This window comes from Ciona intestinalis, chromosome 4 (assembly GCF_000224145.3).
Source record: "Ciona intestinalis chromosome 4, KH, whole genome shotgun sequence".
NCBI lineage: Eukaryota > Metazoa > Chordata > Ascidiacea > Phlebobranchia > Cionidae > Ciona > Ciona intestinalis.
This window is the reverse complement of record NC_020169.2, coordinates 2,484,827-2,507,644: the sequence shown is the minus strand read 5'-3', so window position 1 is coordinate 2,507,644 and position 22,818 is coordinate 2,484,827. Positions and strand designations below refer to the sequence as shown.

The 22,818-nt window shown below is 37.4% G+C and overlaps 1 protein-coding gene across 6 annotated transcripts in view; it reads right to left on the bottom strand.

The window, feature by feature from the left end:
- LOC778912 (protein capicua homolog) overlaps positions 1 to 16,931 on the bottom strand; it is a 27,547-nt gene extending 10,616 nt beyond the window's left edge. The window contains exons 1-29 of one of the 6 annotated variants that reach the window (XM_026834154.1): positions 16,569 to 16,931; positions 16,076 to 16,219; positions 15,763 to 15,912; positions 15,171 to 15,353; positions 14,524 to 14,705; positions 13,716 to 13,814; positions 13,347 to 13,418; positions 12,929 to 13,044; positions 12,373 to 12,531; positions 11,674 to 11,925; positions 11,348 to 11,426; positions 10,808 to 11,033; positions 10,152 to 10,499; positions 9,619 to 9,853; positions 9,187 to 9,335; positions 8,454 to 8,666; positions 7,813 to 8,163; positions 7,302 to 7,532; positions 6,660 to 6,904; positions 6,190 to 6,270; positions 5,557 to 5,747; positions 5,010 to 5,156; positions 4,650 to 4,839; positions 4,032 to 4,217; positions 3,507 to 3,666; positions 2,928 to 3,028; positions 2,218 to 2,457; positions 1,596 to 1,694; positions 557 to 683 (exon numbers count right to left, since the gene is read on the bottom strand). In XM_026834154.1, the coding sequence (XP_026689955.1) occupies positions 557 to 683; positions 1,596 to 1,694; positions 2,218 to 2,457; positions 2,928 to 3,028; positions 3,507 to 3,666; positions 4,032 to 4,217; positions 4,650 to 4,839; positions 5,010 to 5,156; positions 5,557 to 5,747; positions 6,190 to 6,270; positions 6,660 to 6,904; positions 7,302 to 7,532; positions 7,813 to 8,163; positions 8,454 to 8,666; positions 9,187 to 9,335; positions 9,619 to 9,853; positions 10,152 to 10,499; positions 10,808 to 11,033; positions 11,348 to 11,426; positions 11,674 to 11,925; positions 12,373 to 12,531; positions 12,929 to 13,044; positions 13,347 to 13,418; positions 13,716 to 13,814; positions 14,524 to 14,705; positions 15,171 to 15,353; positions 15,763 to 15,912; positions 16,076 to 16,219; positions 16,569 to 16,815 (5,203 nt within the window). In that variant the 5' untranslated portion in view covers positions 16,816 to 16,931. The remainder of the gene's footprint in view (positions 1 to 556; positions 684 to 1,595; positions 1,695 to 2,217; positions 2,458 to 2,927; positions 3,029 to 3,506; positions 3,667 to 4,031; positions 4,218 to 4,649; positions 4,840 to 5,009; positions 5,157 to 5,556; positions 5,748 to 6,189; positions 6,271 to 6,659; positions 6,905 to 7,301; positions 7,533 to 7,812; positions 8,164 to 8,453; positions 8,667 to 9,186; positions 9,336 to 9,618; positions 9,854 to 10,151; positions 10,500 to 10,807; positions 11,034 to 11,347; positions 11,427 to 11,673; positions 11,926 to 12,372; positions 12,532 to 12,928; positions 13,045 to 13,346; positions 13,419 to 13,715; positions 13,815 to 14,523; positions 14,706 to 15,170; positions 15,354 to 15,762; positions 15,913 to 16,075; positions 16,220 to 16,568) is intronic. The other 5 variants (XM_026834156.1, XM_026834155.1, XM_026834158.1 and 2 more) reach the window with 5 other exon arrangements.
- Positions 16,932 to 22,818: the final 5,887 nt, after the last annotated feature.

Sequence of the window (22,818 nt, the reverse complement as noted above, 5' to 3'; positions counted from 1 at the left end):
GAGAATAAATTCACAACGATTGCTTCGTTTGTTAGGTGTAGAATGTATGCTACCGCATGCGTCTTTCTTTATTTCCTACGCCCGCGCAGATCGTAAAAATGTGACGCTCATACACGATGTTTCGATCTCGTGGTTCGTTGGGCAGTGGGCATTCCTCCCGATTGTTACGTAACGAAACGTCATAGTTAATAGTTATGTTGCAATAAGACATGTGACGTAACAATTAAGCGCAAAATGTCAAATTGCAGCACGGCAATGTTTGTTACTCGAGCGACTTCGTTAGCTGATTATTACGAACACGCGACGAACATAAAACATTAGATCGCAGCTTTAACAACAGTTTCTATCGCACAGGCGCCCGCACTAGACTGTGGTGTCGTGGTGATAGTCAGTAATACGCTTTATAACAAGATTTAGTAGCTTGGGTGACAGACGCACGTAAAACATATTACGTCCGGATTTTCAATAAAATTAAACGATCACCGTCCGGATTTACAACTTTTACAATCCTGTATGAAAGTAATGTTAAGTATATCACAATAGATTTTGAACTCACCTGTTGGTTGGAAAGGACTTGTTCCTTTTCTTTCAGCAAGTCCATTACCAACATGTGGGCTCACTGCACCACTACCAGTCACTGGTTTAATGGGTTTCGGCCGTTTGTATCCAGCACTGCTGTTTGACTAGATAAATGGGAAGGGGGTTAATTTTGTTGTGATTTAAAGTGTATATATAGTAGAACCTATGTTAACTTTTTTGTGAGTTAATTTTGTTTTGGTTTAAAAGGTATATATATAGTGGAACCTAAGTTAATTTTTTTGTAGATTAATTTGTTGGGATTTAAAAGGTATATATATAATAGAGCTTATATCAATTTCTGTTGGGTTAATTTTGTTGTGGTTTAAAAGGTATATATACAGTAGAACCCATGTTAGTTTTTGTGGGTTAATTTTGTTGTGATTTGAAATGTATGGGTAAAAGTTTAAATAAGCTTGAGTTTAGTGAAGTATGGTGTGGCAAAGTTTTAGTTGTTAAGGAAAATATATAGGTACATAAAACACAGATTTTCTGGTTATTTCAATACCAATATAACAGACCATATATATGACACGAATGTCTTCATTTTAAAACGTTTTCGTTTAAAACTATTTTTATTGACATCAGAAGTTTAAAGAAATATCAATTTATTACAATTAAGGAAACTAGTAATTCATTCTTCCCATACATTACTTTAGTTCAGCAATTCTTAAACTGGGGTAAATTTCCTGTATTTAGGGGTAAATTAGAGCTATCAATCAAAATTCACATCAGTTAATAGGACAGAAAAATTGTGTCAATTGTAGTACTTTACCAGACATTGAACAATTTGTCAAAAAGCTAGCGCATCCGTCGCATCCGTCGCATTAAATATAACTGATGTAATCAGTTTTTTTTTCTCGCTTTTTAATAAATGAGAGCCATATTACATATTGGGGGTAAATCTGATAAGTAACTTGTTAAAAGGGTAGAGCACACAAAAAAGTTTAAGAACCACTGCTTTAGTTACAGCAGTGTTTAAAACCAAATACGTACATATTTGTACATTTAACCAATACCTGAATATATGCCGCATTTTTAGGAAGGAATTTTTGCCGATGGAATCCTTGTTTGCTTCCATCCACTTCATCTTCGGATATATCAGAATCTGTTGCGACCTGGGGTGGGGTGGGGGGTTAGATTAGTTGGGTTAGTTGGTTTTTTATTACTGAATTTTAAGCCTGTTATAAATTTGAGGGTGTTCATTAGTGTGTACTGTGTTTAGCGTTGGATTTTGAGCCTTTTTTAAAATTAACATTGGGTATATACTATATTGTACATTGCCTGTTAAACATTGAATTGTGACACTGTTAAAAAAAATAGTTTATTTGGAAAATAAGAAATTGGGTGTAACAGCGTGTAGAATATAAAGTTGAACTTTAAGAGCTTAGAGTGTGCTGATTTGTTAAGGTCTTATTTTCAAATCTATTATTGGGTTGATGGGCCAACTATGGCATAAATCCCATGACGTGCTCTCACTGTAAAAGTAAGAACTCATTCTTACATAAAAAAAAAAATTAAAACTAAAGAATGTAGTCCATAATTAGTAAAATATTATAAAATAAAATAATTTAAAAAATAAATTTCTAAAGAATGTAGCCCAACAGCAATTACAATGTTTCAAAGATATTTTAAACTTACTCTTTCTCTGCATTTTAAATCAATTTCCAACGAAGGTGTTCTTGAGCGAGCACTGATGTTAGAGTCACGAGATCGACGCCGGCCACGTGGACCCGGCTGCTGCCACGGCATCCCCTGTGGTGCCGAGAAGGTCGCCACGGCTTCTGTGGGTGGCACGGAGGGGAGAGGATGGGAGGAGGAGTGAGAGGAAGAGTGAGAGGCAAGAGGAGGGAGGACATAGGATGCAGTTTGTGTCCATGGCTGGAAGATGACAGGATCGGTTTAATTTAGAATAGAAAACCAGCTTAAAGATTCTAACTTGTTTAAATAATGTTTATGACTTGAAATTTGGATTTAATTGTCATGTTTTGATCGCCGTTTAGTTAAAAGTGAAGCCCATGGGGAAAATGGGTCAGATAACCAGTTTAAATATATTCCCTTGCTTAAATAATGTTTTGTAAACTTTAAATTTAGTTATATTAGATTACAGTTTAAAGGTGTAAGTAGATAATAAGAATTTAACATATATTTTTATAAGAAATATGTGCATTGGCATCTAACTTTAAAAAAAATTGGGAAAATTTTTAAATGAAGGTTTTTAAATTTAAATGAATTAACTATAAATCTAAAACAGGTTTAGGTTAACTTAGTCAACCATATTTCCGAACTAAAATTTGTCTGGCCTTTCAGGATTTCTTTTTGTCAGCACTTCTTAAATATCATTCACTTACCTGCGTCTCATCACTCGACTGCAAGATGACAGGTTTCATGGTTGGCACGGTAACCGTGTCACTTGTGTGGATGTTGTGATGTGCAGATGATGAGGGGGAAGCTGTGGTGAAAAAAAAAAGAAAAACTATTTAGTGACAAATATATTGGAATAACTTTTTTTTCTAAAAATACCAAATTCTGGGGGGAAGGTTGGTGTTTAGAATAAAAAGTTATACTAAACGGAATATGGTACTTATGGTTTTAAAATAGTACAAATTCTGGAAAATCTTAAATTTTATAGATGCAAATATGTAATGACATGGTTATCCTACAAATTAATCTGAATTCAATATTTAAAAAGCTATAACAACAAACAGTATGTGTATTATTTTAAACTATTGTAGGTGCTTAAAACAGCAAAAATCATAGTTTAAAAAATAAACTTAAAAATATTAACTACAAACAACATTACATATATAAGAATAAGATACAATTAGATCGTAAATATGCGCAGTAATGTTTGTATTAAAACAGACCAGAAAATCAGTGTTCTATGAGTCCTATAAAACATTGAACAGAATAACATAGAAATATGTAACCTGCAGTTGGAGATAGGACCACAGATGATGGAGGTTTTGATTCCACAGATCCAACTGAAGATTCCGACATCTTCCTTGCTCTTGAGATGCTCCCAGATCGTTTGCGCTCCTTGCTGCACCATTTCCAGTCCGGATGCGCTTTAAAGTGAGCTTCCTTTACCTAAAGAAGAATGAAAATGGATGATTTTTTTATTTTTTTTAAACCATAATAAAACCATGAAAATGATTTTTTTAACAATAATAATGAATGTAAGCATAAGAAGTACTTTTTATAATACAGTAACAAATCTACTGCAGACATGGGACACAAGGCAAATATATGCAGGTTATATAACTTAACTCTACATAGAACCTCACACATATAGAATAAAATTAAACAATAAATTAAATGATTTATTAAAATTTGAAACATTTTTTATTGTTTTGCATTTTTTTTAAATACAAACTTTTTCAAAAAATGTTAGTAAAATTAAAAAAAAATTAACAGTATGTGAGTTTTTTTAGAGTACTGAGAGTGGTACTTACTTGGAAAGCTAGATTGTGATATTTCTGCTTTTCTGTGGAAGGCAGAGCGTACCACCACTCCCCTAGGATCTTGCTCACTGTCCTGTTATCCTGGTTGGGATGTCTCTGATGAACAAGTCCTCTGTGCATCTTGCTGAAGATCATGAAAGCGTTCATTGGACGACGGATGTGGTCTTTGCTTGGCTTCTGGGTAAATACATGTGTTTGAATATTTGAATATGCTATAGCTTGATGCTCAGCTCTTTACTGGTCACAAATTTAGGGAATTGCGTTCTATTCTATTCTTTGTGGGTGAGGTCCTTGTCAAGGAACTGGGATTTAGGACAGATTTGGCTCTTTACCTCAACACCCAAAAAGCTTTTTTATTTTTTATGTGACTAGAGAATTGATTTACTTGGATATACAGCAGGAAAAAAGCCTAGAGCTTATTATTCCAGAGAGAATATACAGTTAAGGTAAATATTTAAAAAATCAAGCACATAGGAAAAACAGTTAAAAGATTACACTTTTTCACAAATCAAGGAAAAATCGTTTTCCTCATTATTTTAACCTGCTACAAAAAATATTTTTTCCATTCTGCTTCTTTTTATTCTGGTACAAGAAAAAACTAAGCCTCACTTTTCTTGGACTTCTTGGATCTTTGTCCTCGCACTCGGATGTTGATCTTTGTTTCTTTGGAGGAGGATTCCCTTCATCCGTGGAAGATGGAACGCTCTCTTCAAATGTCAATGCTACCGAGTGGTGAGGAGCAAGGGGGGACATCAGGTACTCGTCCGTGGAAACACTGTGGTCCGATAGCGGCAGAAACCTAAAAAACATAGAAATAATGAACAATTTGAAAAAATATAGAAAATATTAAACAAAAAAAATTAAAAAATAATTTTTAAAAAAAATTGAATTTAATTATTTTGAAAAAAATAAAAACCAAAAAGTTTATGATAAAAAAGCAAAAAATGTCATAGAATTTTTAACACATACACTTCATCTTCATGTTCCCTGGGTTGCTCATGTTGTGCAGATGGTTTTACTTCTGTAGCTTGAGAAGGTGTGTTGGGTAATGTAGAGTGAGTGTAATGGTGGTTGGGGGGTTCTGATACTTGGCTACCTCGTGCTTGCTGGTGGTTGCTGGGATGAAAAATTTTGATTGAAAAATTAGAGCAAAAAATTATGGGCTTTTAATGGCTATGTATATTTTGTATATTTATACAACAAAAGTGTTAAAGTTTTGTATGACTGCACAAAAAAAAAAGTTTTTTTTCGAAATAATTTTAACAAATATTGCACACATAATGTGATTAGAAATGAAAAAAAATCAACAAAATACTGGCACTACTGCTTTAACGTTTGTATCGCAACAAAGGAATGTTCTGTTCTGTTCTAGAAAGATACTTCCAGTATTCCCTTATAGTATTCCCTTATAGGCAACTAAATTGTCAGACGTATAAAAAAAAACAATCACTCTAAAAGTTACACACATTGTAACTTGTAAACTGACCTCACCCACATAAAAAATTAAACTACTTACGAGTGATTTGGGGTGGTGGTTTCAACACTTGGGGTTTCTCGTTCGCGTGTGGGTGAAGCAAGGGTGGAGGGTTTACCAGCAGCGGGGTCAGGCGGGGTCTCTGCCTGCCGAACCTGACCCAGGAAAGGAAGAAGTTGATGCCACTGATGCACCACACGATCACCAAGCATGCTGATGGGACTTGAGGCCTGCTGAAACCGGTTTTAACTTGTTATATGAAGATCATACCAGTTGAAGCAAAACATTATATACTGGTAGAATTTATCAAAAGTAGTCATACCATAGGTGTAACATTACTATATTGCACCAATCACGATATTCAACAAGGTTCCCTGTGTTTGACAACTATATGAGTGTAACTGCATTTTGACAATGTCATTCCAGATTTTGTTGTCTATACAAACAAGCAGGGCCGAAGTATATTGCATTGATCGCAACAATGAACTAGATTCCCTATCTTTGACAACTTGGCGTAACATATAACAATGTCACCTCTATTTTTTGATAAAAGTTCACTTATGCTATAACCATACATACAACTTTTGCCAATATCTGTTTTAGGTAAAAAAGATACAAGTTACAGATTTTAATGCTGTTGAAAATAAACTTTATTTCATGTATGTTAAATCTCACCACAGTTTCCACAGCTGGTGGTTGAGTTACTTCCTCCTTGGCAGGTTGAGCTGTTGCTGGTTCAACATACTCTGCTACTGGCTGTAATGTAATGAGTGATACAAAGTTACAAATTATAGATGGTATTGTACAGTGTGCTGATAATTTTATTTGAAGCAACGTGTAAAAGGTATGCAAAAGCAACCATAGTATATCGGAAAGCGGGCATGAGGTGTATAACAGAACACTTGTCGTATAATGACTGTCATGCCCAATTACAAAGATATGTAAGTTACATTCATTCATTCATTTCTGTAGACTAAACTATTCTGTATTGTCATTATACTAACTACTAACTATGCATTGTTAAATTTAGAGCAAAACTTTAAAACAATGGTCAAGCTATTGTACAATCTGAACTTGTTTTTTCTGAAACATAACCTACATAAAATTAAACAGTGATTTTCTAGACAAATTCCTAAAAACTGTACCTTTGGTTCTTGTGCAGGTTTGGCCTCTTCTGGCACAGGTGGAGGCACAGCTGAGTATATGATGGGTTGATGGCCCATGAACAACCCTGGTGCATACATGGATGCCAGCTCTGGTGGTATCAGCATCACTTTTGATTCGGATGAGACTGCAGTAGGGTGTTCACCAGAATTTGAAGGCATGATCATAGTATGGTTGAAAGTGTAGGGGAAGTATCGGGGGGTTGTTACACCTTGACTGCTGCCATCTATGGATTAAATTGGGCGTTATGGCACAGTGGCTGGGGCTTTTAACCTGGAGTTGAAGGGTTTAGGCTACTATCATCGTCTGTTCCGGGGCAAGACATTTATAGGCAACTGCTTTTGCCCAGTAGGGAGTTATGTTGTCTAAGTTATCAGCTGTACGTACATTAAAAATTAAAAAATATATTCACCCACAAAGTTATATATGTGGAAACATATAAGCAGGCACGAGGTATATGTTAAAACAACTGTGGCTGCCCGTCACGCAAGGATAAATAAGTTACATAAAAAAATAATATTCATCCCCAAACGAAGTGTATGAAACCTGTGTTATAACGACTGTGGTTGCCCATCATGCAAGGATAAATAAGCCCCCTACATTTATTTATTCATATTATTTACCTTGTGGCACAAGTGTGTGGTATGGGGCGGCGAATGGTAGCATGGTTGGATGACCAGGGTAAAGACGACTTTGAAGCAACCTCAGGTCAGTGTTGTACACCACGGGACCGACACTGCCGGGATTGCCATCGTGTGACGAAGTTGTAGGGGGTGGGGCAGGGGACGCAACGTGCTGATTGGTTGGTTGGTCAGGAACGCCGCTTCCTATTGGTGCAAGTATTCTATTCTCGTCTGTATTGTATTTTAATACGATAATGTTTACTTTACTATGTTTTTGTTAGAGATGGGGTGTTCATTTAAGTTTCGCTAGCGTTGGTGTATGTTAAATTTGTGCGTTTTAAAGGATATGAAGGACTTGAAAGGATAACAATTGGTTATACGTTTTAAAATTGCAAAACTTATTTTAAATATTCTGTAACTCAGTTGGAGGAATTTAGACTGAAAAACCTTTCTGTTTTGTTGAAAATCGTCAATCCTATGATAGAACAGTACAACGCAATTGTCTACAAACCTTGTTTTTGGATTTGTGTTACAGCTGAAATAAGAGTGTCCAAGTTAGTAGTAGCGGAGTTAGTAGTTACTTCCATGCGTGGGTATATTTTCTCCAAGTTAAGATTCTGCGGTGCTAGTTGCCGGTTTGAAGATTTCAAATCCACAGCTCCAGTGTTGCCACGATTTTCAGGCAATTCTTGAGGTTTGAATTCTTTTATGTGGGAAGCACTGGCTCGGAACGCAGTGGCCCGCTTTTCACCAGGGTTGGTGAACGCGGCGTTAAGAGCCACAGAAACGCGGTGGTTGTCATGGCGATGGTGTCCATCGATTAACTTGTGGTTTAGGTCAGATTTACTTTCTTGGGCATACTCTAAAATAAAAAAAACCTTTGTTTTAGACAGAAAAATACTTTGTTACTGCTTGCTAAAAAAGCATAAAAAAATATCTTTGTTTTAGACTTAAAAAGTATTATAAGAAAAAAAACTGTTCGAGTAAAAAATTATTTTTTTTAACTTGAGAACTTAAAGTTTTATATAATTTACAGAAAAAATAACTAAAAAATACTTTCATACTTATAAAATATATATATACAAAGCCACTTCACACATAAATATAAAAAGACAATTTTCAAACAGTTTTGAGTAAAATACATCTTTTTACCTCTTGTTCTCCTGATAAACGCTCCATCACTTGTTCCTACTGTGGGTGTGGGTCCACTTACGGAGCCAATGGGGCGTGACACCAGTTTGGGGGGTGAAATCACCTGACTGGGGTGACCGTGGAAGGGTGTGGCACTTGTGGTGGGGCTCACGTAAGATACAGGGGTGATGGGACGCGAAGTAACACCTGGGGTCGTGGGGGTAGGGGTGTGACCTATAAATACAAGCTATTCAGTAATATATTTAAATATGGTTCAGTTTTAGATAAATATTTGTTTCATGATTTATATATTCTATTCTACATCAGTAAACTCCTACGGTAGTGGCATAGAACTGGTGATATGGCCTTTTTAAAATAGGAACAAAAATATATAAACCTTAAAATTAACTTTGAAATTCTGAAAAAATGCCAGGAATTTAAGGCTAAGGGTAGACAGTCTGTGACACCTTAATTTCTTTTTTGTTATGTGTGTATAGCGTAAGACCACAGACTAACAATTCTCTAAAAAAATGGTGTGAAAAATGTGTATAACTGCGATGCGGTGTCGCGGCACCGGTCACATGAAAGACTTAAATGGGCTTTTCGGGAGTTAGGGAAATGGGCCGAACCTAGCCAAAAATCCCAGGCCCTTGACAAGGATCTCCCCCACAACTAATAAAAAACATTCAACAGGCTCTAAAGTCAAGTTATACAAATTTCATTTAACAAGTTGTGTTTAGATTCAAATTCTAACCTATACTTTCCACACCAGAGTCAGCGTTTTCGTTCTTGTGTGGATCGAACTTCTTCACACGGGGTGCTGGGGCTCGTATCTTATAATGGGATGCTGGTGTGTTGAAGTTAAGATTGGTGGAGAAAGTGGGAGCTATACTACTTGAATGTCTGCGTGAAGGTACTTTTTAGAATATGTGATAATTTCAGATTTTAATTATTTTTTTTTATTTCAATTTTTTTGGGGGGGGGGGAATTTTAATGTTCAAATTTTGATCTAGGGAACGATATGGTATTTTAAAATTGTTTTGATGCTTTTTTAAGGACAAATTTAATACACTAATATTGAAAATGTTACACTTTTCACATCAATTTAGGGAAAAAAACGATTGCAACACTGCTTTAATAGCAGCAATAAGGAGATAACATTAAATGTTGAAAAAAGATTTTTTACCTGTAAGGCATTCCATCTGCATTATTGCGAGGTTTTGGAATTAGCCATCTCTGTCCACTTGGTGGCATAAGAGATGCAGCAGTTGAAACACTCGCTGCCTCGCTAGGGTGGAGGGGTGACGGTTGGGTGATGGGAGAGAAAGCGGGGCGGGTTGGAAAGGGGGAAGTACCAGGTTCACCAGGGTGTTTATGTGAGTGGTTGATGGGGCTCATGTCAGGTGACTGGGGCGTGCCAGCTGAATGGAAAGTTTTGGGTTAAATAAAAAAGTATTTTGATATCTTTTCAAACAAAAAATATTTTGGTCTTATTTTTACTAAAAAAGTATTTTGGTCTGATTTTTTATGCATTTTTTATTTATCTGATAATGCCATTTTAGGCAAAGTATTTGTTGGACTTGATTTTAGTTTGCCTTGTTTTGCATAGCACTTGATTCTGACTGCTACTTTGTTAAAACTGATCATCCAACTTCATAAGCAGTAGATTAGGGCCAGATTTATTGGATGCATCACGGTAAAAAAAAAGAGTTTACTCACCTAAAGAAACAAGCATGTGAGCGGCCATTTCATCCATAGCTGTGGAAGGTCGTTTCCGTGACAACGATGCAGACGCTGGGTGCCTCGGGGAGGCGGAGTGAGGGGAGGGCATGGTTGGGAGGATGTTGTCTGATCTTCGAGGAGAGATGAACTGTGAGGAGCGGGGAGAGAGTCCGTGATCAAGAGAGGAGGTGGAGGCGGCTCTGTTCATCCGTGGAGACGCCATTTGTGGGTTCTCTGGAGTAGCATTGCTCTTGCTCCTCATCGAAAGATGACGGGAACAGTATCCTCTTCTTTGAGACTCTTTCATGCAATCGCCTTTTGAGCAAAGTTTCCGCCACTGCTTGCCTGATGAACAACACACTCACAGTATAAACAAAGAACAAACTACTCATTCATAGAAGATTTAATTGAAAACGAATAGGTGCCTTAGATAAGAGAAAAAACATGGTTGCACCAAAGCCCTAAAAACTGCAAGTATAAGAATAGGAATGTTATTTTTCAAATTTTCACTAAATTTTCACCAAGCATGATTTTTTCTGTAATTTTTATTTTACACTATGCATGGAACTGGTAGAATGGGCTGACAGCTGACAATCCCATTCATTTGATGGTAAACTTAGGCGCCAATAAGATAACTCAAAAATTTCTCTTACCATTATATTTTTTCCTCACTCCAGTCCTGAGCGTTACAATTTCCCCTTTATTATACTTCAACGCCCCAGATGGGACAGGTGTTTCAGATCGTGATGATGCACGACTGACGCTGCGTTCGCTCAGAGAAGAACTTGGCCTCGATCCAACAACCGACCCAGATATACCGCGGTTAGGTGACATGGACGTGCAGTTACGACTTACAGATCGGCTTGTACGAGGCATTTGCTGTAAATAACGAAACGAAATTTTTTTTAGGATTTTATATTGTAATTAAATATTAAGTTATGAAACAAATAATATTTTATAAAATTTTAACTAATACAAATGTGCCCCCAAAAAGCTAGTAAAAAGCAAAACAATTATTTCAATCGGTTTAACTCTCAACTAACTTTGAACCTTCTCAACTCTAGGTATAACTTTAAAAAACTTTCCAAAAATTGCAACTTATATAAAAGTAATTTACACTTTGTATTTTATTTACTCGATTTATATTTTATGTATTTTTAAGGATTTCTTTATATAACATTAGTTAGACCAACCTCCGGGCATGGACTTGGTATGCTGACATCACTTGCACCTGAACAATGACGTGGTCTATCACCAATAATACTTTCAAGGCTGTAAATATGAGTTGAATTAATAACTTAAGTGGGAAAGTGGTTAAAAAACGAAAAGAAAATTCGTACCAACGGTTTTATTACACACTTATTTAACCTACCCCCAAATTATACAGACGTACAAAATCACTACTATATGTCCAAACTTTCACCCACAAAGTCACACACTTATTAAACAACAATCACTACTATATAAAAAACAACTATAAAAACCTAGTCCAATAAAACAAGTTTTCCCCACGACCCACCTATTAAAGCCAGGGTACCCTGTGAATGAAAACCGAACATCGGAATGATGTCTTCCTCCATGACTCCGAGATTTAGTGAGTGGATGGTGATGTGGAGGAGTATGATGGTGAGGATGTGGATGCCTGTCTCCGGGAGCAGGAGTAGTGGCAGCGGAGGAGTGAGCATTTTCGCTGTCGGACTCGGATGCGGTGTCAGTGACCTCATCATCCGTGCGAGAATGCTCAAGATCCAGTTCAGACTCTCCATCATGTCTAGAAAAAATGTTACAGGAAAAATATTAAAAATAATATTAAAGAATAAATATTTTTTAAATTGTATGTAATGGTTCGTAACCTTTCTGTCCTAATCCCACGTTCTGCCTTAACAAAGTCTCAGATACAACTAAATATTGTACTGTATTTTTTATTATATTAAGCCTAAAAAATATGTTTTTAGAAATTTTGAGTTTTTGGTAAAATATTTATATATAGTAGGGTGGGAGAACTTTTTCATTTTATTTTCTTTTCCAATCCATTTGATAGTAAACCAAAAACAATCAGAAAATTATAAAAACCGTATCCTCAGGACTCCCATACACAGTTGTTAACTGTTTAAAACACAATCAGGATATTTGTATATTATGTGCTAAAGGTGTCCTGTCTTCCAGCACCCTAATAGTAATATATATATCACTTTTAAAATCGTAAAGATGAACTTACGTAATAGGTGGGGGTGAAGGGAGGTTCGGAAGTAACCAAGGAGCAGTGAATCCTCTAGCTCTCTCTAGTGGCACGGATATGATATCTCTCGTAGCTGTGCCTGTAACTAAGTCAACCTCATCTGCATCCACAATCACAGAGTACATCATCTTGTCAGGTCTGAAAAGTAGAATTTTGATTTAAAAAAATATTCGATTTTTTAAATTTATTATTTAATTTTTAAAATTTGCTATTTGACTTTTAAAATTTGTAATTACTAATGGTATGAAAAAGGTAAAATTTTGATTTAAAAAATATGATTTTCAAATTTTGAAATTTAAAGGAGTGACTTTTGTGTTAATAAACACGTTTAGCAAAATACAAAAATTAGAGGAATTTGTTTTGAAATATACTGGCACAATTTTCCCATGGAACCTCATTCAGGCAATCATTTGATCTGTTAAAGTTCCTTGGTTTGTGCCTATTACATACAAAAGCTGAATAAACATGAAAAACACTTCAAAGTTAAACTACATGAATTGAAGGAGTTTTGATAAGAACTGATCTAGTCACTTACTGGTAGCTTTGTACTGTGGCAGTCTTATACACTGTAGAGTTAACATGGGGACGAACACAGATCTTCTGGCCTTGTTGAACCAGATTGTCAGTTGTTATAGGAATGTCAGCTATAACCTGGTGTAGAAAAAAATAGTATAACAAAATATGTTTATCTGGGCTAAGGCCTAAAGGTATTTTTAGGGAGAAAGTCAAAATAAGTCTATACCTTTGAGTTAAAGTACATTACTTAGTTATTGGAAATTTCCAAAAATTTACAACTTTTAAATAACTATTTAATCATAAAACCCAGTGGGCTATTAAACAATGCTTTAAACAAAATACATCTTAACAAGCTTGCATGAAGCTATACCAGTTTAAACTTTGTCAAAACGATGCATTCTGCCAAATCGAAACCCAATCTAGTGATATAGACTTACATGATTGGTATTTTCAGGGTCCATGAAATAGTTAATAGTTTTTTCCTTGTCCCCGCGAAACAGGACGCCAACCTGGTGTTTGGTAAACACAATATAAATGCTACAAACAACGACAGCTACAGTCTATATGCACAAGGTGAAACATTTTCGGGTCGATTGTTTAGAATATGTTTTAGGTTGAACTTGAACTTTTTTAAAAATTAACAGCCTATATTATTAATATATCGTAATGGCGAATCTAAGATTTTACTTGAAAAATACATAGTTTAAAAAAATGTGCATGACGCACTTTTTCTGCAGCATGCAGAATAGAATAAAAATGCTAATTCCTATACAAAAAAAAACAAATTATAATAAAAGAAAAAATACCTGTCCATCCATTCGCACTTTCACAAACTCTGCATGCCGGTACGTGTCCCCTCTTCTTGCAAGAATCTGCAGTCCAATGCACCTCTGCAGGTGGGCCTGCTTACATATTGATTATTCATGAATATTCATGGTGTGGCTTTCTTAACGAAATCAAACAAGTGCAAGTATGGTGGGGAGAAATTGAGATAGAGTGGTGTAAGGTAAACAAAGCTTAATGTAATTAAGTAAATGGTAGCAGTATATGCCCAAATGGGTAAAAACCTATTTTTTAGGGGTTAACAAATATAATCTTTTTCACACTTTTAAATATATTTGTTTGAGCTTTTACAGATTTATCGTTATTATAAGAACATATTTCTACTATGTCTTACACTGTGCTGAAAAAAATCAATTTAAAAAAAATGATATTTTTATAGGATATCAGGTGATGTTATATCCTAGTAATAGCAAATATGTGCCGGGATTTTATCAAAAAAATATTGAATAAATGGTTTATAAAACAATTCTCCTAACAAAATAAATAAACACATTAGTCAATATTTAAAAACAAAATTATTATAAATGCAGCTCAGTTATTTTTATCTAGCTAGTAGAGCTATTATTTTAGCCAAAACACAAAAGCGTTAAGTTATCTAGCTAGTAGAGCTATTATTTTAGCCAAAACACTCTTTGAGTAATTCTACAAGGGGACGCCAAAATTGGTTGATAATTTAAAAGGGATCATCAAGAAAAAAAGGTTAAAAGTACCACTGCTCTAAACAAAGCCTAGGAAAATTTTTACACTGAATGATTTAAACTTAACGCTTACCAATCTTCCTGGAGGTTGAACTGGAGTTTCAAGTCGTCTTCTTCTTCTCATCGATTCTGATCCAGGAGTTGTTCCTCCTCCTCCTACTCCGCCACTCATGGAGCTTGACGGACGGGATACGGTCCCTGATGATGTTCCACCACCTATGGCAGTGTTGGATATCGGTCGAATAACATTTTGTCCTGATTTAAAAAATTAAAATTAGGCCTGGAAAGAACTTGGGTAATGTTACCAAATGAGATGTGTTATTTTATTCTATATGGGTAAATCTGTACAGCAAGGCATGACAAACTTGGAATACTGGCTAGAGTTGACACTTTACCTCAAACATATAGTTCTGCGACATGAACCTTACCAGATGTTGATGCAATTTGCTTTGCCAAAGATGTAAACAATTAAGCAATTATGTTACTACACTAACTAGTAATGCGTGAATTTAAGTTCGAATCCTTGGTCCCCTTACATAGCACTTCAGGCAAATTGCCCAGAAATACACTGTATGTATACACTCCATTTTTCATATAAATTTGTGGTGATGGAGTTATCAATATTTTGTCTTTTTTTTGCAAGTCTGAACTATACTTATACACATTTTTGCAACTGCTTCAGTTTTCCATATCATTTTTTCCAATTATAACTGAACATACCCAGTGAAGCATAGTCAACATTTCCATTCGAGTTATGTCTCCCAGTTACAACTGTTGTGCTCTCTGTGGTGGAGGATGCTGCATACGTGAACATCATTGATTTCGGGAATGAGCCATCTGATGGAGGAGGAACATGGCTCAGAGGAGCACTGGATGATGGAGAGGACTTGATGAACTGATGACCTGTGTGGGAAGAGTCAGTTATGAAATTTTTGTGTTATTTAATGTTACCAATAGCAGACATTTAGCCTTCTTCTCAAAATCCATTGGCAAAAATAATATATAATATAACCAATAGCAGACATTCTGCCTTCTTCTCAAAATATATTGTCATAATATAACCAAAAGCAGACAAAACCTGTTCTTCTCAAAATCTATTGGTAAAAATACAGTAAAAAATGTTAATGTTAAAATTTGTTTTCTCCTTAAATAATTGTGGATTTGTTCGCTACTGAATCTAACCTTTGTATAAAATAAAAAGGCAAAACTACCCAACCAAAATAAATGATATATTTCTATGGGTTTCTCTTCCAATATAATTTAATCTCTTTACTTTATATTTTTGGAATAAAATTTCAGCCGCCTAGCTTACTTTGGTGCAGCTTTTCGGGCGGGTGTGGCTTGCTTTCCTGTTGAGCAGGTAGTACTGGTTTATGCATATTGAAGTTGTTGTTTATTCCACCTTGAGATAAATTTATCCCACCATAACCAACTGGTGTCATACTAGGAGTGTAAAAATTAGCTGCAAGTAAAAAAAATGCATTAGCAGATAGCATACAGAGTTTGATCATATATTCATATTAAATGCAATTTTGTTTAAAATAACAGTATCTTTATAAATAGATATGCAAAATTAAAGAAACCATTGGGAAATAAGCATGCTAAATTGTTAAGTTTAAGCTTACCTGTAGGAAATCGTACAGACATGGCAGGGTCAAAGCCTGGTTGACCAGCCTGCCAAAATAGCATCTGTGTAATCGGTGCACTTGTGCTAGAATTAGGTGAAACAAAGTTCGGTGTAGGTGGTGATACACTTAAAGGAATGTCCACTGCAAAAAAAGAATTTATTCTTGTAAACAGTTTTTAAACCTAAACTATGCAGTAGCACAGCCAGGGGGCTGATTGTGTGAAGGTGTCAAATGACTTTGGGTATTTATTTCAACATGTAAAAGATAGTATGATTAATGACAGACATACATCTTTGTATTTTCTATTTTTATCTTATTAGAAATCAAGTCAAAATCAAATGGCCCATTTTAATAATTGAAAAAGGGCCAGATGACAGTTACTGAAAAAACAAGTATTTGTCAAAAAAGAGACCAGTAGAAAAGACATTTTTCAACTAAGAGATTATAAAAAGTTGTTATGTACTATTGGTACAAACAGCAACAAATTTACCATTTTGCTCTCTAGATTGTGGTCTTGATGTGTTGTTGTTGTTGTTGCTAAGATTTGATGCTGGGCTTGAGGTTACTGCTTCAGAAGCATACCTTCCAGCACTGGGCGCTGCCACAATGAGGGCACTACTTTGTGAGCTTGTGGACGAACTCAGACCTGACCCCACCATTGTTGCATTATGTGGTGTGGGTAGAGGGTTTAGGTTTCTGTGAGGACTGTTGGTCTGCCTCACGACACGCGAAGCCATAGAAAGTTGAAGGCATCAAAATTTCTTGCGAATTGTGTTTCTTCTCTCGTTGTGCTGAGTGTTGCAGCTGCTGTACAGCCCTACAAACCTACCATGGCTTAATCACCTGAAGCAAGGAAAATAATGGTTAAATTTAGAGCTAGACTTAATAAGGGAATTTTAGTAAAATTCTGTTTATAAGCTGTAAAAGTGAAAAAAACTGCTTCTACCAATAACAACCTGATTTATGGAAGCACACACATAAAATTAACTAACTAAACATATCATAAACCTGTCTGTCTGGATAGGCCGCAACAAGCGCTTCATTTAAACCACGAGCGGGTCATAATAACTAAATGAATCATTCTGTATGTGATAGTACTCGTATAGGCAACGACGTATGGCAGCAAATAGCAATCTCCAATAAACAGTCATACTGACTGAATGACTGACTGACTGACTGACTGACAATCTATTTGGCTTTCCCTGTTCCAGTATAAAGTCTGGTCGCATATTTCGCCGCTGTCGTAGCCAGAGCGGACTCACCGCTTTGTGAGAGCAACGCAAAACCACTACAGTACTATACACGAACGCGTTTCTTCATTCTTTATTGAGCGGTGGACAAAGCCAGTCAGTAGCGTACCACAGCAATTCTCTGCGTTTGTGTTTACCAGCCTGGATTGCGACATCGTCGATAAAGCTGAAAGAAAGAGGTAGAGAACTTCTCGGACGACCGGCCGCGGTGTCACGTTTACTAGAGCTATAACGCGACTCCTGGCGGTATTGAATCGCGCATTGTAAGTCTGTTTCTTTGCTTCTCTCGTTACACTCGAATGGCTGCCGGAGCCGCTACGGTCGTAGTCCTGTGACGTAGCTTGGTCTGTTTTACGTCCAGCGAATTGGCGGCTGGAGGTACATACAAAATACGCTCTTAATGTTATTGTTATGGGTTTAGAAATGACTACATTCTTTGTTATGAGACAGAGTGAGGCGGATTTGCCTGGTCAATTAAACGGCAGACAGGTCAACCTTAACTAAGCGAAAAAATCCGTTGCAAATTTTACGATGTATTTGTAGAAATTGACAACAGTTACATATAAAGAACCGCTTCAGTGACTCACGGTATTACATTTTACATACCCCCTAATTCACTACGTAGGGTGTAAACGAAAAACGATACAACGACGTGTTCGGTTACTCGTTACACGAACAGAATTTAATAAATCATTGGACGAGCGACCTGTGGAAACGAGAAAATCAATTCTACCGGTTGATAAACCTAGGATAGTTACACAAATTGAGTTTAGATAACAATACACTGTAAAATCTCCGCGCAATGCCCAAGAACACACAGATAGCATTCTGTCAATAACACGAGGGTCATACGGTGACATGTCTATTGTTAAATGCCCTACAAGTGCCGTCTCGGCCGGAGAGGTCCACAGTGGCTCGACCGAAGAGAATCCATTGTGATTTTCAAAAGTGATTTTCGATTGCATTGGTTAAATGGCCGAGCCTTGCTGGGAGATTACACGAGAGAAAAGATCATACCGACCGAGGCACAAAGCAGAGAAACACACACGCTGTTCATTGTGCGGAAGCCGGCTATTTTTGCAACGTAAAGGAAGCCGGGTTCGAATGAATGTAAACAAAATCACTAAAGACAGTGTACACTGGCCGACCAGCGAATGATTGTTAAGTCATCGTCTACATTTTCACAGCGGCCGAGAAACAGTATCAAATGGCTGTGAAGAATAAAGGCGACTGGCTAACATCCCGAAAGGACTTCGAGGCAATTGTCCAACTGGGAAAGGCAAGGAATGTGATACGGTCGCGAAATAAATCACCTGGAACAGATACTCTGCGTGTTTGTAATGGAAGTAATGAAAACAGGAACACATTCTATGAAACTACGCAATCCTTTTAATTGTTGCGCAACGGATAATCAATTAGATATCCGGCATCGATTCGTGTTTATCCAATATCCATACAACGAACTGTCACCTACATTTACTTACACAGATAAGCGGCGAATTTCCCATTGTGTTACGAGGTTTAAGTAAATGTTGGTGACTTTAACTGTAAAGTTAAGTTTATATCCAAAACTCTTTTAACTCAACACAAATATATCGACTTGACACAAAATTGGGTTAACAATCGACTACAGATAGAATTTAATTGGACAGGGGTTTTGCTAGGTAATAGGTTGTTCAATTACAAGCAATTGGAACGTATGACATTTGCTTGCAAAGCGAAGTACCGAGGATACCAAGTTATTTATAGAAGATACCCGCGGCGAAAATTATGGTCCACGTTTCACAGCTAGAAAAACAAAGTTGCTAAAGTTCAGATTAAGACACGATACAACACAGGAAACGAGCGGTGTTTATTCAATGAATTGATATTTTGTATAAGAGTTCAAACTGATTGATGAATATAAAAAGTTGCGGTAAGAGTTCTATGAAAAATTCTACAAGCCTTTTGTGTGGCGCAAATCGAGTCATACAAATGCGAAAATATCGCGAAACTTTTTAACTCTTTTGGGAATATGCTGGCGAGATTTTAAATACACATTCCGATATTGAGAGTCATTGCCTTGCTAAAGAATGTCGTGTGGTGGATTGGGTTGTTTACTACTGACAACCCGTCGCGTTTCGGCGTTGTGTGTGTACTACACAGACAACCCGGTGGCTAGAACAACCAGTTGGCAACGGGCCGCGCAAACAAGTCAAAGAAATAAAGGCCACACCACGCTCGTGATAAACGGTGACGTCATATGTATAATTAGAAACGAAGGAATGACTGTGAAATTGGTGCAAATTTGGTACATCTTATACAGCCCACTTTAATTAAATTGAAAGTATAACTTCAATATTTGTGTGTTGTCAAAAACTTTGTAAAACTAACACCAGCAGAAAGCAGTCAATCGATTAAACAAAATGTACCCGTATATGCACATTGTAAGCGTCCTTGCATTGTGAATACCAAAACAATGAGTGAATAACAAGAAGACAAAGAATCAGTTATGGAGACTGCAAGTAGGTGTGGAGGAAGATGCAATTTCTCCTTAGGTGCGTATGACATTACGTTGTTCGCTGTGAGCTATGGTAGCCGAGGCCGGGGTGTGCGGAAACTCATGTTTCTGCAAACTCTGCAAACTGTATCTAGAACACGCGGGGTCAATGGGGCGTCACGTCGACCGGCAATGGTGCAAGTTTGGCGAAGTCGCGAAGAGCAAAATTACTAGAGCGTCAATGGCCTCCGCTACGTGTCGCCGCGTACGGCTGAGTGCAGCGAGGCGTACAGAACTGTCAAGGCCAATGGCCGTAAAACTAAAGTGTGTAAATTGTAAACGGTTCCAATAGCGACGTTGCGAGCGGTGCTCCTTCTGCGTTTTAATTATTATTGACTTACGGATCCGATAATGCTGAATCATTGAGGTCGGGTAATGAACGTATTTACAGCAAACAGTGGAAATGAGTTCACCGGCAACATAAATAAAGAAAGCAAACTGATTTTTTTATCACGCGTTTCTTAAAGCGAAGTAGCTACTAGCTACGCTATATTGGTACTCAAAATTAAAAAACAAGGTTTTGTGAGTTGTAAGGAACATAACGAAAATACCATGATACAAAAGAGAACAATACCAATTCAAGTCACGAGAAACAGTTTTTAAATGGCAGTCCCGGGCCCGACGACACAATAAACAAGAGTACCTTAAGAGCTTAAGCCCGTGACAGCGGTACTAGCAGTTGAGTCAAGAACGGTTTATTTGCATTGGAGATTGTGGAAAACGAGGCATGACGTCAATGGCGTTGTGTTCAGCCTGCCGGCCACTGGGGAACACGAAACATACACGAGGTGATCACGTGATGCGGCTGGCTGTTCCAAGCATACGTATGGATTTGGAACGAATGGTGGGCAGATTTAATTGCAACATCCCAACGGGCTGATTTGTGGGAAGAGAATGGACCTGTTGAGGCGTGTACGGTTGAAAATGATTAGAAACAAGAGGAACCGAACTGAGTTATGTAAAATGCAGGAACTTTCCCGAAGTGGTCGTTAAATGGTGGTAGCGACATACTGCTGCATCAGCAAGTGGCGCGAGCTCCGCATTGTAAACGTGCGATACAAATGTCGCAGCGGATATTACGTGGGCCACAAATGGGGAACAAGAGAGCGGCATCACGTGAGGCTGGCTAGGTCAATAGAGGTCGAACTTGGTGGCGTAATCGAATGTAGGCTAAGCGAACGTCTGTGCGGGGTTGCAAATTTCAGAGTCGGTTTTCATTTCAATTACCCTAGGCCTAACGGCTAAAGCAGTTACGTTGGCCCCGGACTCGTGGCTTGATGTTAACTTTAAAGCAAAAAGAGGCCGGCTGCGTGAAACAGTGGTTAAAAAAGGACTTTTATACGAAATGTCATAAATAATACATTCGGGGATCGCCACGTTTATAAACAAATGTACCATTATCGTAGGGGCGATTATTTACATTAGGATGTGGCAGGTGGGTATTAAATATTCAGCAGTGGACATCGGTTTTAGTACGATGTATTTTTAAAACTCAAAATGACCGTGCAAACTTAACACTGCAGCTACTGAAAATAAGCTACACGTCTTCTAGGCAACGTGATGTCTCCGCGTAAACAGCACGAAGCTCGAACGGGCAATCCCCTGCGCGGAAATCAATACTTCGCTGGTACTGCGGCGACGGAAAGAGTAGCACTCATGACCTTGTTAATCGATGGCGTCGGAGTGAAGGTATTCCTGGTCGTCCTTTTAAATGCTCCCAGCAAGGTCTATAGTTAAAGGGATTTAAAAAAGGAACAATGAACAGCAGCGGTTTGAAAGGGAAACTGTGAGCATCTATCACCGCTTATTGGCGTAACCATTCTCCAATCGCGCGTAAAATTGGGCGGGGTAGGTTTAGCAGCATGGTTGCCGATATGTTTGCTTTCTTTGGCGGTCGTTCAACTAGCAGCACTCTGTCACAAAACGAAAAACATTCATACCATTAAATTACAGAACGTTTCTAAAGTGTTACAAATGTCTTTAAGTTTTAAATACATAATCTACTGCTCAAGTCGAAATAAAAACGCTAGACCAGGAATATAATGCTGCAGTTCGTTAAAAGGGCGGGTAGTAGTATTAGGCCATGCGATGAGCGATTACTTATGGTCCAACGTCGAATTGTTCGGCGTTTCCTAGAAGGCTGTGGTGCAAAGCCGATAGCAAGCGCCGATACTGCTGCTGACAGCCATGTTTACTGTGCTGACGCCGGCGCATTGACTGTCTAACTAAGGAAAACGAACAATGAAGGGTACAGTATGACGACTGAAATGAGCAACAGGCTGTTACTCGCGCAATGCAGTGATTAGGTTCGCGAGTTACGAGTAGTGATGTACCGAATCGTTAAAAAAACGATTCGGCCGAAACCGAATATTCGGCCATTTGTGCCGAATCGATTCGGCCGAATCAACCGAATCGTTTATGACGTCATCCGAACCTACGGCGACGGGCGGTCGGTAAAAACGACATATAGGAAAATACTTTATCATGGCACCGTGTCACACACAAGTATCAACAATTTCAATATAAGTCTTTAATGTGGCAATAAAGCGTTGTGGGAAACATTAGTCTCCTAATAACGCGCGTATTTACGAACCAAAACTACAGGGAAGGTAAATCGTTGGGAGAAAAGCACAAAAGCACAACGGTGACGGACGAGCGTGGATTAGATAAATTTAATTTTATTGCAACACGGACGAGCAGTTAATTCGAGAACTTAAAAATTCTTTACTGTAACGGCGTAACCATTGACAAGACCTGTGTTACGCAAACAAAAAAATTATTTACTTTTGTGACGAAAAAAACATTGTGTATGAGCGTCCCATTTTACGCTCTGCGTCGGCTTGGGAAATAAAGGAAGACGCATGCGATAGCATACTTTCAACACTTAGTAAGCGAAGCAATCGTTGTGAATTTGTTCTTGTAGAAACCGACGAAATGCTAATCTCAGTCTA